General features: G+C 44.4%; 1 protein-coding gene across 2 annotated transcripts in view; it reads left to right on the top strand.

The window, feature by feature from the left end:
• The window catches only part of MAMLD1 (mastermind like domain containing 1), an 85,230-nt gene that overhangs the window by 36,925 nt on the left and 32,005 nt on the right, over positions 1-16,300 (top strand). Inside the window, exons 2-3 of one of the 2 annotated variants that reach the window (XM_069811142.1) lie at positions 13,156-14,425; positions 14,639-14,865. In XM_069811142.1, the coding sequence (XP_069667243.1) occupies positions 13,156-14,425; positions 14,639-14,865 (1,497 nt within the window). Of the gene's footprint in view, positions 1-13,155; positions 14,866-16,300 lie in introns of both variants that reach the window. The other variant, XM_069811141.1, reaches the window with a different exon arrangement.

The raw sequence follows: 16,300 nt of genomic DNA, 5'->3' as shown, positions 1-16,300 counted from the left end.
TGGGAAGGACCCACATTGGGGAAGTTTGTGGAGGACTGTCTCCCGTGGGAAGGGGCCCCATGCTGGAGCAGGGGAAGAGTGAGGAGTCCTCCCCCTGAGGAGGAAGGAGCGGCAGAGACAACGTGTGATGAACTGACCCCAACCCCCATTCCCCATCCCCCTGCGCTGCTGGGGGGGAGGACATAGAGAAAATCAGGAGTGAAGTTGAGTCCAGGAGGATGGGAGGGGTGGGGGGAAGGTGTTATAAGATTTAGTTTTTATTTCTCATTACCCTACTCTGATTTGATTGGTAATAAATTAAGCTAATTTCCCCAGATCGAGTCTGGTTTTTGCCTGTGACAGTAATTGCTGAGTGATCTCCCCGTCCTTATCTCGACCCACAAGCCTTTTGTTATATTTTCTCTCCCTTGTCCAGCTGAGGAGGGGAGTGATAGAGCAGCTTTGGGGGGCACCTGGTGTCCAGCCAGGGTCAACCCACCACAGAGGGTAAGCCTGTACTCATTTAAAAATTAAGTCCTGTAAGAAAGGACTCAGAAAAAACACAGTACCTGCATTTTTTTTATTTATTTTTCTCCTTAACCTGATGCTCATGTTACATAATGTGAACAGTTCGAATGAATAACTGTGATATTCTTGATTGAACACGTGCTATGCTTAAAAGGAAAAAATAACTCTGACAAAAAAAAAAAAGAAAAACTGCAGATGTGTATTGTAGATGAAGTGCACAGTATGTGCTGCTGCCTGGCCACTGCCTCCTTTGCATCTCGGCCTTGCTCTGGTGCTGCTGCGGAGCCAAGGGACACCTTCCTAGCCCTGATGCTGTTGCCCCAGTTCTCACACCTCCCAGACATATGGCCATACCTGTGGTAGGATAGGGGAAGCTAATGAACACAGTTTGTTTGGAAAGTCCCATTATCATTTAAAGCATTTTAATAACAGCCTGTTTGATAGCATGCAGTAATGGGAGAGAAGATAAGTGTAAATGGGGAAATGAGGAGCCCATGTGTGAAGCACTCACAAGGTCTAAGGTTTTCTGAGGGTTTTCAGGTTATCTTGTCCCCTTGAAATTAAATTGGAGCCAAGTGTCTAGGCTGATCTGCAAACCTCAGCTAAGGCACTTAATGAAAAAAATAGTTCCTTTACATAATTCCCTTCCCTTCCCCATTAACAGGATATATGGGATTCCATCAGTACTTCCTCTCTAAATCAAGATATCGGAGGCTATTGTCTCCATATGCAGCTCCAGCTCAGTGTGGAAAGCATTTCAGATTCGAAGCTTCAGAGGTCAATCATCTGATTAATACTGCCATTCCCATGATGAGTTTTTTCTCTCTTTGTGGTAAACCTGTAGTTTTGAAACACCTCATACAGATGACTCTAAAAATGTTTCCTATGCACTGAGACTTGACCCAGCTGCTATAGCTGTGTGTTGGAACTAGTGGTGCTGCAGCCATTTTCAGAAGTTCCTCTAGGGAATGAAGGAGCAAGCTTGGGGCCATGCCCCAGCCATCCAGGTAGCTTCCATGAGATAGTCCCACGCCAGTCAACCGTAAGTTTCAAGCTCTCCCCCCCCCGCCGCAGTACATCTCCTTCCTAGATTTTTACAAAGAAAGAGACCAGGACCACGTAAAGTATTCCCGAACCGAGCAGGATGCTTCATTCTGTGTATTCAAAACTACCTCCTCTGTTATGACAGATAACTGCAGTCTGGCTACAAAATCTGTAACAGGGATTGGTAACCCTCCAGGATGATACTTGGCACTCAAGAGCTAACACATGTTTTTGCTACATGAGCATGAGTCTAATAAAATGGCTCACTGGTTTAATATGCCTCTTTGTAAAAACAAGACGCAGTTGGATTTAGAAATTGTGATGATTTGGCAAGTTCAATTATTAACTTCTCTTGCAGGGTTAAGCTTTGACCAGAAATTTGCCATGAACCCATGGGCACATCCTGCTAGGAAACAACGTGCAGAAATCCTTCACTGTCCTCCTTGATTTATCTGCACAGTGCAAACTCGGAGTGCAGAGCTGTATTTTCCCCGGAGGAAGTCACAGCAACCTCCATCGCCACTCCAGAGCAGAATGCTCTGATGTTTTAGTGTTTTAGTACTTTGATATAGTTCTGTTTCAGGACAATGCATCTAAGGAAACTTTGGCAGGTCCTGAACTGGCCTGTTTCTGCTTTCACCGTGTTTTGGGAGAAAAGTTGAATGTGGTGAAGAGCCCGAGCTATGTTAGCTATGCAGTGTCCTGTGGGATTGTTTGTGAACACAGCAGCTAAAGATAGAAGTGCACCATAGAGATGCTAAAAATACTGTCCAACTCTACAGTGGTTGTTTAGCATTTGGAGCGCTATAGTTGGCCTAACACAGACAAAGGGAAGATGCAGTTTTGCAATTTGAATATGCAAATGAAATCCTGATCTTGCAAATGTGCAATCATATGCTCGAATCTAAAAAGACCGCTTGTATTCCTGAAGTTAAGCATTGGCAAGATTAAGAGTTTAATCAGTCAAATATGGTGTCATCAGAAGTTAGTGTGATTGCATGGCAGTGTGTGGAGACTTTACTTCAAAAAACAACCAAAAAAAATCACGTTGCGTGATTAAGATCAGATTTTTACATTCCACATGTTGATACTTGGAACCGTGTTGTCTGATAAATCATCTCTTATTAACGCAGTAGGTTGCAAACAGTTTCTTCTTTATATTTATATGCATGATTTAGTAAACAGTATTTTAATATCAGTGGGAACACATGCTATGCTTCATAGCTTTCAACTGTGTGACCTTTAAAGGCAGAACAAAGGCTTGGAAATTAGAGTTTACATAAAACTGAGGAGTGTAGAAAGCTTGAAAGGCTGTGTAATTCACTTCTGCAGCAAGAACACCATTTTCTCTAACATTGTTTGCACAAGTCAGCATTTATGTTGTCAATTTGCAGTGATGAATGTGTGATTAACATTGCTTCTAGGACAGAGGGGAACTGGTATCTATAGCAAGTCGAGAGGTCCTCTGGTTAAAAACCAAGTAACTTAAGCATTGCGTTTTCTGCTGGAGAGAATTTCTCCAAATCCTCTGTATTTTTGATTCACTCCTTGAGTGCATAATAATGAAAGAGCAAAGAGTGAAATCCCATCCCTGCTTAAGTCAGTGTCCCAAAATATTTATTTCACTGAGGCCAGGATTTCAACAGCTTTATACAGGGGTGGGGCAATGGTCTGTGTTTGGTTTGGGGTTTTTAGTATCACTGTTTTGCAGAAACCCTTTAAAGGTCCCTGGGTAAGTAACAGATACTGTGCAAAGAGTGTGTGTTGTAGGAGCCAGAGCTGCACGCTGGTCCAGGAGGAAGGAAGCCTACAAATAACATGTTGCCAATGAACCGTGTTCCTATTCCAGTTAACGCACGCTGAGAATAGTGGAGCTGCTGCGTAGGTAAAGATGAAAGTGGTAGGATAAAATGGAGTAGTCAGAAACAAATTAAATGTTCGCTACCAGACTCCTGCTTTACAAAACCGTTCTGCTTCTGGCTCTATCAAGACTTCTCTCTACATCCACATTCAGTGAGACACTCACTAGAGTCATGATTTTTTTACCCTAAGTGAGGCTTGGTTTTATGGTTCTGTATTAATCAATATCCTGTTTATTGTTTCATTTTTTGAAAGGCAGAGGAATATCCAGGAGGCTAACAAAGGCCCTGGATGAACGTGCAGGAGAGGAGCCGTTCAGGATGTTTCCTTTCCTTGCCCGTTTTTTGCATCCTTCTTAGAGTTGTGCTCCAGTTTCTGCTACCGCTTAGGAGAAACTTCAAACTGCTCTTTTAAATGTTTCGTCCCCTGCCAAGCCTAAAGAGGAGCTCTGGATGCAGTAATGCATTGCTTTCCAATACAGAAAGTAAGCAGAAGGCCACTCAGCAGTCGGACGTAAGGCTGCACAGTGTTAGCGTTCGGGTGCAGCCACACAGGTGAGGTTGGAGCTATTAGTCTTCGGGGGAGTGAGTACTTCGGCTGTTGAAACAGAAATGCCTTTTTATCAGACTAAAATCCCATTGTTTCTTATTGATCTGAGAGTTTGAGAGCTTTTTGGCCGCAGGTTTGACCTAATTGAAGGCTTTGCCTCCAGGCTGTTAATTCCCCAACCATACCTTTTGACAAAACGAAACCTGTAGTTTGATAAAACTGCAGGAGTAAGTCTTCCGGGATTTTAAAAAATAATGCAATATGTAGCAGAAAAGAAGTGTCAGGCTGGCTGGGTTTTATCTGTTTATCTGGTAAATGGTAAACCTACCTCATAATTTAGGAACGTATACAGCCTGGTTTTTATACTTCGCTCCTGTTAACTTGTGGTCATTGCATAACTGTGCCAGTGTTAGGGGCTGAAAAAGAAGAGAGAAAAGTGTCTTTCAAATCCCAGTAGACCCAAGTAGCAAAACCATCACTTTTTGCTCAGTGGAGAAGATCTGCAATTCTCCAGCCTAGCTATTGCCGTGAGAAATTAATGTAGTCTACAAAATTACTGCGAAGTGTTCCATAGGACTTTGAAATTAATGGACTATAAAAAAAGAGATAAAACAATACTGCTGGTATTAAAACTGAGGTAAGATGAGGTAATACTGATGGAAAGGCGTTGAGTCTAAGATTGATCTTGATTTATGGCCAGATATGAAAGAAATGCTTTTGTACTACAGCTTAAAAACGGAGAGGCAGAGAACTTGTTCTGTCTTCAGCTGTCTAGTTAATAACACTTGTCATTAAATGGAATGTGGAAGTTACAGCCAAACAATATGCGTGACGTGATTGCTGTAAGTCTTCAGATGACTAATTAAGAGGCATCTGTACAGAGATCTCCTGCTAGCAGTACAACACAGGAGCGAGCAGTAGTCCTGTTCCTCCAGATCCATTTGTCAACAGCAATTTTTCTTCTGGAAAAATTTCCATTTTAACAGTGCTGGTAATATCGAAAGCAGATGAATTGCTAAGGAAAGACAAGATGGGAAGGCTCTGAACATTTGTTTTGATAGGGCAGATCTCTGTTGGTGCCTTCTAAATGAGATTGGTAATTCTGTCTGACCTGAAAAGTAGGGGTTTTTTTCCTTTTTTCTTTACAGTGAATATTACTTGGTCTCTCGCATGCGGCTGGCTTGTGTGGGATGGCAAAATAGGTACATTCTTGGCTATGTGATCCTACATTGGTATCTTCACATGGACATTAGTGATGTTGCCTGTAATTTTACACAAGGGTAATTAGAAAAACCTTGTTCACAAACTTGCTGCTGTGCAGCCTGTAGGATGTTCCAGTTTAAAGCAGGATACAGATCACATGTATTTCTGTCATTATGAGCATAACTGCATGCACACAAATCGGTATGAGAAAATAATATTTGTAGTATTTCCTTCCCTTTAATTTTTGGTTAAGATTTAGAAAAAAAACCCTAATACCTTAGGCTCTTGGTAGTCCAGGTTCAATTTCCTGTTAGTTTTTGTGGTTTAAGCTTATTGTAACATCACATCTTTCCGGTTTTGTATAGTCATGATGTTTTGGATTTTTGTGCTTACCAGCTAAATGGTGCAGTTCTGAGTATTTGCAGCCAGGATTACTTCCTACGCTGCATGGTGACTTGGGGAAGAAGGCCACGTAGAGGAAAGAAAGTGCCAGGTCGGCAGGCACCATTTAAAAGTTCATATATATTCAACAGTCACACAAGAGACCTGTTGTACTGCAGCAATGTAACAGGGAAGGGGAACTGATCGTAGCTCCAGAGCGACAGCGCAAGCAAGCAAAACCTCTTGCCATGGGCTCTAGTGACGTACACGAGGTGTGTCTGTCAGCCCAGGTCCGGGTGATGTATACAGGCATGGGAGCAACTGCCTGGGTAGTTCCTATATTTTTGCACTCACAACGGGGAGCGTTGCCATCTGTATTAAGGGAAAGCACACGCCTTGTTTTCTTCTTTCTCTTTTAACACAGCTTGAGGTTCCTGATTTACTGGGGGAATAACTGAGGAAGATCACAATGAGTGGTGACAGTAATGGGGCAAAGGATCACAGCACGCTCCTGTCAAGTCAACTGATGTTTGTTGTACTGATGGGACATCAAATTCTACAAATGTAGCAGTGGTGTTTAGGAGGCATTTTAAATGTGCATAGCCTACGTAGCAACTTCCAATCTATGTTAATATACTTGTTTTAAAGATGGCAGATTTCATATTGCCACTGTAAGCTATAAATTGGGAGGAGCTGTAGTTCCAGGTAAAAATAATCCACATAATGCATACAAGCTAGCTAATAACCAATGTCCTTTCATGGTTAAAATGACTGCTTAGATCCCTGGTTCCTCTTCCTACATCCTCCCTTCCAGTTGCGTGTTTCCATGACCGTGATGAATAGAAGGAAATCCACCCTGTAAATTTTCTCTATTCATAATCCTTTCTCCACTACCACACCTCGTTACAAATGGATCTGCCACCTTTCCAGCCTACAAATACCCAACAGACCCCAAAGCAGACTTTACTCTGGTACTCTTTAGCTGAGGAGTTGGGGTATTGCTATTTTTAAGCAGAGTGAAACATGTCTTTGGTAGCTTGGAATCGCAATGTGATCTCTCTCCTGAAATGTGAAATGACAACTCTACTTCCATCCATGCTGAAATTGCTTGAAATCAGAAGGGTCAAACAGCCTAAAGCAGTACGAAGAATGTGATTTTAGCTTATGTTTAATCTTAGTATGGAGAAAGTGAATGGTAGTTTTAATTGCTCAAGCCTCCTTGAGTTCTCCTTGTAGCCTGATGGACTGCTTTGGCTACTCACTGGTCAGCAGGAGGCATTTTTTCTTGGATTCAGATATGTAATGTGAGTTTCTGTTACCAGACTGCAGCCAGCATGCACGAATGGAAACTTGCAGATGTGCTAAATGCACTTAATGCAGTGCCAGGTTCTGCTGTAGTTAAGTGGGATCTTTGCCCATGAGCATTTGGGTTTTGTTGCTCATGTGCAAGCCAGCCTGCTACCAAAAGCAGCACGTCTGATAGTTCAAGCAGGGCTGCAAGTAAGTGCTGCCATTTAAGAGGTAATATATCAAGTCCCCTTTCCAGCCTTGAAACACACAGTTAAATTCTCACCTCTTTTTCATGAACTGTCCTCAAAGATTAGTAGGACAAAAAAAATCTGTCTAGAGTGTGGGTAAATGAGCGATAGAGAGCACAGACCTTTCCAAATTGTGTATTTAAGGCACAAGAGAAAAATTTGTGAAGTTTTCTTGCTTTATATGGAAAATTGCCAGTTTCATTTTCTCATTACATGACTGTTTTTGTCAGAACAGATAGAAACATTTTGGGCTGATGGGCAGATAGCTCTCGCTGAAGCTTGTTGAAGCCACAGAGACTGAAGGCTTGATCGCTGAATGCTGCAAACAGTTTGCCTCTGGCAAATACATACTTCCAGTTTTGGCAGCGTCTAGTGTTTGAAAGAGACAGAGAGTGATAGATTCTCTGGTCAGCTCAGTTGAGCAAAACTTAGACTCAGGTTCTGTACTTTGCAGAGGGAAAAAAAAAGAGTTTGCAATATACCTTGACAAAATACTGGAAAAAAGACTTCTACTCATTTCAGGCTGGTGGGTTGCTCAGGCCTTCCACCAAAAATTAAACATGCTCTCTCTGTCAAAATAATTCAGATATGCCAGATCCTAGCAGCCTGTTGGTGACCTGGATTCCCCAGGTTTCTGAGGCACTGGTGCCTTGCTCTGAAAGGCTTTGTGCAAAGCGGTGCCACAGCACTAGCAAATTCCAGTATCTGTGGTGCGACTGAAATTTTCCCCACCTGCCCCCTCTCCTTTTACCATCATTTCTCTCTTTTCTTCAGTCAAGCAAACAGAAAAGCCAACACCTGGGATTTCCCAAGAGTTACAAAGGTCTTGAGATTCCCAGCGAGAGAAGGTTATCTGACTCCCATTCTGGATATCCCGGGCATGGATCCGTAGATTTCATGCCATTAAATCAAGAGAGTCTCCAGCGATGATGGTGCACGCTGGAGACAGGGGGAGGTGGACTAGCCGCTGAAGGAGAACGCGGCAGACTCTACAGACATCGGTTCAAAATGGCAGCATCCTATCGGGCTCGGTTCTCGCTTGAAGAAGCTGCGTAGGTGTGGGAATCGCTGCTGTAGGTTGGATCTCTCAATGGCAGTGAGTGGGGTGGGGTGTTGCAGATCAATAATCAGCACCCTGCGGTTGCTGTAAATCAAGGCTTGAATCTCTGACAGGCTGCAGAAGCCAGGAAGAGGCACAGAAATACCTTGCCTAACGTTTTTCCTCTCTCTCGTTTCTGCATTACGTTGATCTAAATAGGAATCTCTGGTTAAATTTGGCTTATTTCTGGCAGAAGGGGGATCGTTGCGAGGCTGGAGAAACGAGGCTCTCCCGAGCGGGCCACGGTAGCTCTTTCTTCCCAGATACTGACCGTGCAGGCGAAGGAGCAAGTGACGGGTGGAGAATTAACAGGGGCTGGCAGCAGTGCCATGGGGCAGCCTGGCTCACGCGGAGAGCCGGAGTGGCAACTGAGGACAGCTGATGTATTAAAGAAAGGAGGAAGGCTGAGTGACACCGAGGCAGGGAGCCAGTTCAGAGGTGCCCATTTAGTTGGTTATTAAAATCCAGTGGAACCACCACAGGGTATATTTATTAACAATTTGATCTCTCTGCTTCAGTTTTTGCCACTTCAGCCTTCCTTTCTCCCTTCGTTGGGAAATAGTAAGTTACTCAAGGCCAGCACCGCCTCCTGAGTTTGGAAAGAGCCTGACGCCAAAAGTCACCCAAGCGGGCAACTTCAGAGAGCTCCGTCTAGGAGAGGGTGCAGCTGAGGACTAGTTTCGCTTGCCATGTCCGCCTTTTCTTACTTGCACAAGAGAAGCCCGCGGAGCGCTCTGCCCACACGTAGGGCATCGGTTCTGTGCAAAGAGGTAGCGTGTGACAAATTAGTGTTTGTAACTGCAGCTGTATAGCTTCCTTGGACGGAGCAGGGTAAACAGTTATTATTTATTCTTGTTATACTGCCATTGCAAGCTAGCAGCGATACTCGTTTGTAACTTGGGTCTTTCCCAGAAAGACAGCCTGTTGCTTTTGAGAGGATAGTAGTGCTGGGGTCACGGCATTCTCACTTCTAAAAGCAAACCTGAGATAATGGAGAACTCATAATTGGATATTCCCCAAATCGGAGGGCCTGCCTTTGTTTCCCAGGTATTCCCAAACAGAAGTTAGTCTGTGCATGCTAATGCATTTTAATGAATTTTGACAAGGTCGCAAGAGCCCCTTTGTTGCTTGTCTGCTTCGTCCTTGCTTGCACATATGACTGAAGCTTTCCCATACTTAGCCATAGACAGCCACCAGCCAGCTTAAGTGTGTGTGTGTGTGTGTGTGTGTTACGTGTTTCTAAAATATTTCTATTCGCTTCTCAGGTATTCAGTTTAAAACAGAGCTGCCCAATATAGTAATCAGCAGAGAAAAGGGCAGAGCATATTTTGGTGCTCTTTTCTGTTGATTTTGTCAAATAGCGTAAGCTGTCTTGAAGAAGAGGAGAAAGAGTTGGAATAAATCAGCTCTGTTCTGGGGAATCCAGAGGCAGATGAAGGAAATGGGCAGTAAAAATGTTTTTAGTAAGGGAAGAGTCTAGAAAAGGATAGATATGCTTTAAAGAGATGGTCTTGAGATGTCTGAGAGTACTAGATCTGCAACGAGCAGCTTCTTGAATTAGTTAGGTCAGGAGCTCCTGGTCCTAAAAGTTGTGGTGCCTTGGTGATGAGCTCCTGCCACTGTTGTTGTTAGCATGTCCAAAGCAGCCAGTGTCCTCGTAATATGAAACTGCATTACTGTCCCCTGCACTGGTCAGGGCTGCGACAGTGGCACGTTCATGGAGAGCAGTCGCTGGGAGCTGGGGAGAAGAATGCCGGCTCCTCACAGACAGCACCAGCACATACTCCGTGCTGTACGGGAATTACAACCACGTGTGTTTCAGTGGGGAATACTGAAACCTCTCAGCTAGCCCGTCCAGCCCCAGAAGGGATTTCTGTATGTTGCTGATACTTCATACTTGAGTGCCTGGTGAAATATCGTCATCTATTTTTTTCATTTGTGATGTGCTTGAAGCAGAGGGCTGATGATACCCAGGCGTCCCTTCTAACCAAAATTATTCTATGATTTGTTTAGTTGCCTAAAGGATGGTATCTTTCTCTCTCAAATTTGGGGCTGTAGTCAAACCTATCTTCAGCAAAACAATGCTACTAAATTGTGTGGAGTTATACCTGACTGCACTGGGGGAAATCGGTCTTCTGGGTTTTATGGTCCTTGTGCAAATATTCACCTGGGAAGCAGGAGTCTTGGTTTTCGAGAGAACATGACACCCAGCTAATTTCACTGCCTCTCTTGCAGCCAGGCTTCTCACGAGGGCTAAGCAACAGCATCCTATTTAAAAATCCTGTCCCAGTTTTGGAATGCCCGTGCCATCTGAAAGCTATGGCCTTATTTTATCTGTTTATATCTAGTAATAGTCTTGGGGAAATGGAGTTTTGTTTTCCCATCACATTTACTCCCCAGTGCAACAGTTAAAAAACTGTTTTTCAGAGGGTTTAGAAAGCCCAAATTTTTCCCCAGTAACTCACAGCATAGGAATGTCCTATGGCAAAAGAAGCACTGGCAAGGACACGCATGCCAGCATGTCAGCTGGCCAAGTGTGGGAGATCCCCCACCACTTCCCGCCTGAAGGTTCCCAGGGTGCAACTTGGGAACACACTGTGTTTATTTTGGATGTGTGAAGCCCCTGTAAAGATTCGCTATACATGTCTGGGTTTAAACGTATGTAGTTATGCTCTACCAACATGTTTCAGCCTACACAGGGCAACATCTGTTGAAACATGCAACTCTGGCTTAGTTTTAGCAAAGAAAATGAAGGAAAACAATTTCATCCATCATTAGACCAACACTTGGGAGAAGATTTAGGCCTTGTTCCATTTCCTAAAGCTAAGCAAATTTTGGCCTCATCAGCCCAGAGGAATAATCAAATCGCTGATGCTTCAGCTGTCTCTGGCTGTGATGTAAAGGCAGTCTCTCGCAGAGCCACGACTCAAACCACGCGTAGCACTGCTGCCCAAAGAGGGCTGTCAGGTAACCAGTGAATGGCGCACTGAAAGCAGCTCTCCCCGTTCAGCGTCAGTTCTCACTTGCCAGTGGTTTTTGAGTGCAACCCATGTTAAAGCAATGCAACTGGAGGAAAGAGGAGAGAAGCGCTGATTGCTCTAGTAAGGGGAAAATATCTGCGTAAAAAGGTCTGTTCACCACAATGTCATTCAAGACTGCTGTGTCTGTTGATGGAGAGTAGGTGAGCTCCTCCTAAAACCTGATCAGCAGCTCTCCGTAGTATGCAGACCTGCTTTTCCATCTGCCGTGATGATCGTGTACAATTAACTTGTATCCTCTCACTCTCCTCCAAATGTCTGTGTAAGCTGGATGCTAGCATGGCAATGTGCAATACTAATCCTAAACTGCATCTATAGCCTAAGCAACTGTAGGCGCAAACCTGCAATCTTCTCTCTGCCCACCAATTTGGAAATAAGTGATGAGAGAGCACTCGTGTGGGTCCAGCTGAGTGAGGCACCAGGCAGCCCTCCCACATTCCCACGTCAGGACAATGCGCATTTGTGGTCCGTTGCCTGAAGACAGGCTGAATTTAGGGGTGGACATTGGCCGTTTGCCCAGTGACCTTCATGTGCACGTTGCAGAAGGAGCCGCACGAGGCGTGCCCACCTTGTGCCCTGCAGCCTCCGCACAACCTACGGTGATGGTCCTGTGGCACCGTTGTCTGAGAGCACCAAAGTTGCTGGCTGTTGCGTAGTGACTCTTGGGCAAAACTGTGATGTGCTCAATAATCAGTGTAAAATTTGGAAGTTACTCATACCCACCACAGCCCTTGAGTGGGTCTGGTTACACTGGGTTTAGGTAGTGGGGCTTTCCTGGTGATATGAGCTGTTATTAGATGAGAATTTTTTCCATGGTACTAGATGACTGGCAGTACTTGCAATTGTAGGCCAGAGCTGGGAGAGGCTGTGCTGTGAGCCGGCTTAGAGGAACAGTGACTTTCTATGGTTTTCCCATTGCTGATTAGATACTTTTTAAAATGCTACCTCCCTCTATTGATAAACAAGGACATACCGCTTATTTCCCTTAACTTGAAGCAGCAATGTTAATGTCTGATTAATCCTATGACATACAGGTCATGCTTGTTAAAATTGAAAGCCACAGATTATTATATTTGGAAGAGATTGCCCTATTGCGCTGAATTAGTATTAGAAGCATTGTTTTCAGTTTCACTTGCTTTGTATGTAGAAGGCAGGTTTTTTTCCTTAAGATTTGTGGATATACAACTCTACCATTTCTTGTAGATCAAGATATTTATATAATTGTATTTTGAAAACACTTCCATTTTTATGAACGAGTTGCAATCCTTCAAAGGAACAAAGCTCATACTGCCTTAGACGTAGAAGCATGAGCAAGAATTAAGAGGTTTAGCTGTTATTTACTGTTTCTGAAATCTAAAACATCTGTGATTAGGAAGCTTGAAAGTCTGTTTAGATAGATAGTTGAGAATTTGTTTTGTTTTGGTTTGTTTAGAAAGTATGCCAGTTATTTCAGATGTTCTGCCTATAAGGAATGTAAAACAATTTAGTTGTCTCAGGTCTGAGTTTAATCCGAGTCACTGGCAGAAGGTCACTAAATTCAGTCCAGGGTTTCATTCAGATCTGCCATTTAGACCTAAAAAATGTTACCATAAAACTGTTGGCATGTTTGTTATGCAGGGAGTATAATGTCTTAATTGAAATGGTACCAGAAACTATTTAAAAAACTTCTATTACAGTTCACATGACAGTATTTTATAGCTTTAACATCTGTTTTAAGGCCAACATGTGAGATTTAGCCTTTTTCTGACTGTAAGTCTTTTGATTTCAGTGAAGTTGCACCCACTTAAATCCTGATTGAATTTGTCTCACGATTGGTTTTTTAATTGTATGATTTAATTTTCTTTATCTCCAACCCAGTGTTACAGTACGGAGCTTCAGAGCATGTTGGAATAAGGTCAATAACGGATCCTTTCTTCTTCCTTTTTTATTTTCACAGTTACAGGGATCCATTAAAAGAAAACTGGAAGATGATAGCTCTCCTGCCTCCAGTGGCGTGCCTGATGTCATTTTCCCAAATGACAGTAAAAGACTTTGTCTTGATGACGTAAACCTTGCCATGGGCCAAGGTGCCAATCCCAGTGTGGCCTGTCCAGAAATGCAAAGTTCTCCGTTCTCCAGCAGTCACAGTGCTTCTTCCCTGGGAGTCGCAGGTCATTCAGTGCTCCTTGAAAGCAATCACATGAATGGCGGTGGCATTGGTTCCCCGTTTTCAGTGCCACCCAACACGGAAATAAATCAGAAGGGGTCGATAGGAGGGCAAAACAATACCATTGTCCACTACGATGAGAAAGGAAACAGCTTACAGTCTGTGGACCAAGAGCTGCAAGATCTGTTGGAAGAGCTGACGAAAATGCCTGATCCTTCTCCCAATGACCTGGATCTGGAGAAGATTTTGTGCAGCAAGGCTGAAGAGCCACTTGGGCTGAGTCATTCTCAACCAAGCATAAGTACCACTCCAAAGTCCTCCCCACAGACTTCCCACTTGGAGAACCATGTTGCTAACAAAGATTTTTCTCCGGGCTGCAATCCAACCAGTGGAGGATCTCCTCAGATGAGACCATCGTCTGCTGGAGCTAACTTCCAAGTTCCTCCCTCAAACAAACCTGCTGCATCGCCCATCTCTACAGGAGCTCAGAGCAAGAACCAGCCACCACCTATGCTTCCAGTACCCTTACCCAACATACCTGGCTCCAACTGGCACGCTCAGCAGCTAAAGCAGCTGGCAGCTAGCAAGCAGGTCTCTACTACTAAGCAACAAGTACAGGCTCCCAGCTGGCCAACTATGTCTCCTCCTGGTCTCTCTCCGCCGTACAGGGCAGGATCATCCCCACACCATCAACCTTTCAGTCCTCAAAATGTTATGGTGTCTGGCATGCCTGCTAATAATTTACCGGGAAACAACATTCAGAGTCCTCAAAACACTCTGCTTTCAAGCATGACTTCCAGCAGCACCCCATCCAACGGCCCCTCTCCTCCTTATGGGTCCGAGAAGCTCTCCAGTCCGGCTCTGAACCAGCAGCCCTTCAGCCCACAGAGCTCCATGCTGCCCACCCTGACAGCAGCCAGCTTACCAGCCAACAACATTAAAAGTCCACAGAACAACTTGGTTGCCAGCATGGCCTCCACAAATACTGGACCTTCTCCACCATACAGGCCAGAAAAGCTGTCAAGCCCAGCTCTGCATCAGCAGCCCTTCAGTCCTCAAGGTACATTAATCTCTAACATCACTCCCACCAGCAACCCCACAAGTATGCAGAGCTCGCTTTTTAAATCAATGACTACAAACCAGTCCAAAAATATGAATATAATTATGCAACAGCCATCTGGTAGCTTACAGCCAGGTCTGGTGAATGAGAGCCCTGTTAGCCAAGACCAGTTTTCCTTCAATAACACCAAACCACTGTCTCACTTTGCCTCAGAGTCAGCTACTCAAAAGATGTCACCTCTGACAGCAGGACAAGGGCAGCAGTCTCTCATTCACTATCTCCAGCAGCAGCAGCAGCAGCAGCAGCAGTCTCCAGCCCCGCAGCAGTCCCAGCAGGCTAACAACAGCCAGTTCCTCCAGCAGCAGTTTCGACAGCTGATACAGCCACATCGGATGCAGAGACACATGCAGCCTGCCACACTGCCATCTCAAAGCAGACAGGTGAGAACGTCTCTTCTGTCTTACAGGGCTTATGTGAAAATATTGAGTAGTTTATTTTCTTATTTTTACTTTCGTTTGTGTTTCAAATGTGATGTTCCTGAATTTCTGGGATGTGCACGGTGCGTGCGTGGACAAGGCAATAACAACATTCTGGTGTTATCAGAGTAACTTCATTTATTTCATAGAATCATGGAATCATAGAATGGTTTGGATTGGAAGGGACCTTAAAGATCATCTAGTTCTTAACCCCCCTGCCGTGGGCAGGGACACCTTCCACCAGACCAGGTTGCTCAAAGCCCCATCCAACCTGGCCTTGAACACTGCCAGGGATGGGGCAGCCACAGCCTCTCTGGGCAACCTGTTCCAGTGCCTCGCCACCCTCACAGTGAAGAACTTCTTCCTCACATCCAATCTAAATCTACCCTCTTCCAGTTTAAAGTCATTACCCCTTGTCCTATCATTGCATGCCCTTGTAAAAGTCCCTCTCCAGCTTTCTCGTAGGCCCCCTTTAGGTACTGGAAGGCTGCTGTAAGGTCTCCCCAGAGCCTTCTCTTCTCCAGGCTGAACAACCTCAACTCTCTCAGCCTGTCTTCTTAGGAGAGGTGCTCCAGCCCCGTGATCATCTGCGTGGCCCTCCCCTGGACTCACTCCAACAGGTCCACGTCGTTCTTATGTTGGGGGCCCCAGAGCCAAATGCAGTTCTTCAATTGAAATGTACTGTAATTGCACCATGCATTATCTTTTCTAGCCCAGTGGAGAACTTTGTGCTATTAGGCAAAACACATTTCATACCACTAAAATAAATTATTTTTATGTGTATAGGTGGAATTTGTATTTAGCTTATATTGTAAGGGGTAGAGATGTTCCCGTAACATGTTTCCCATCATCCTTTTAGTGGGAATATCTTTTTTTTTCTTGGTGCCCTTCAACAAATTCATCTCTGTGTTATGCTTCTGAGGGTAGAAAAGATCAGGTGGAGCGAGAAGTGAAGTTAAAATATGACTCCTTCATGGACAGCAGGTCAAACAGTACATCTCCCGAATAGCAAAGAGGCAGACTTGAAATACCTGTTACTAGCATTTGCCAGAAGCAATGCCCTGCTTTGGATGAGGGCCATTCCCCACCCTTTGTTGATCTGCGATACCAACTGAGCTGGTAAATGCAAAAATGCAGCTGGCAGGAGTGAGACACAGCCCTGATTTCTCTCCAGCAACCTTCTCCCTAAGACTCAAGGAGAGGTGGAAAGCACTATCCACTACTACCCCAGATGAGATTTACTGTGAACAGGGACTTCAGAGCAAGAAAGGGCTTGGGGACTCAGTCTGAGAGCAGCCTGGGGGTGAGGAATAAATAGCTATCTTTTTGTTAGGAAGAATAGTAGGAGACACTGAATCTCACCACCAAAGCCAAGTACCTTGTTAGGCTGAACCAACAC

This window comes from Haliaeetus albicilla, chromosome 23, assembly GCF_947461875.1.
Source record: "Haliaeetus albicilla chromosome 23, bHalAlb1.1, whole genome shotgun sequence".
Classification (NCBI taxonomy): Eukaryota; Metazoa; Chordata; class Aves; order Accipitriformes; family Accipitridae; genus Haliaeetus; species Haliaeetus albicilla.
Note: the sequence above shows the minus strand (reverse complement) of the source record. Positions and strands in the feature narration are given on the sequence as shown.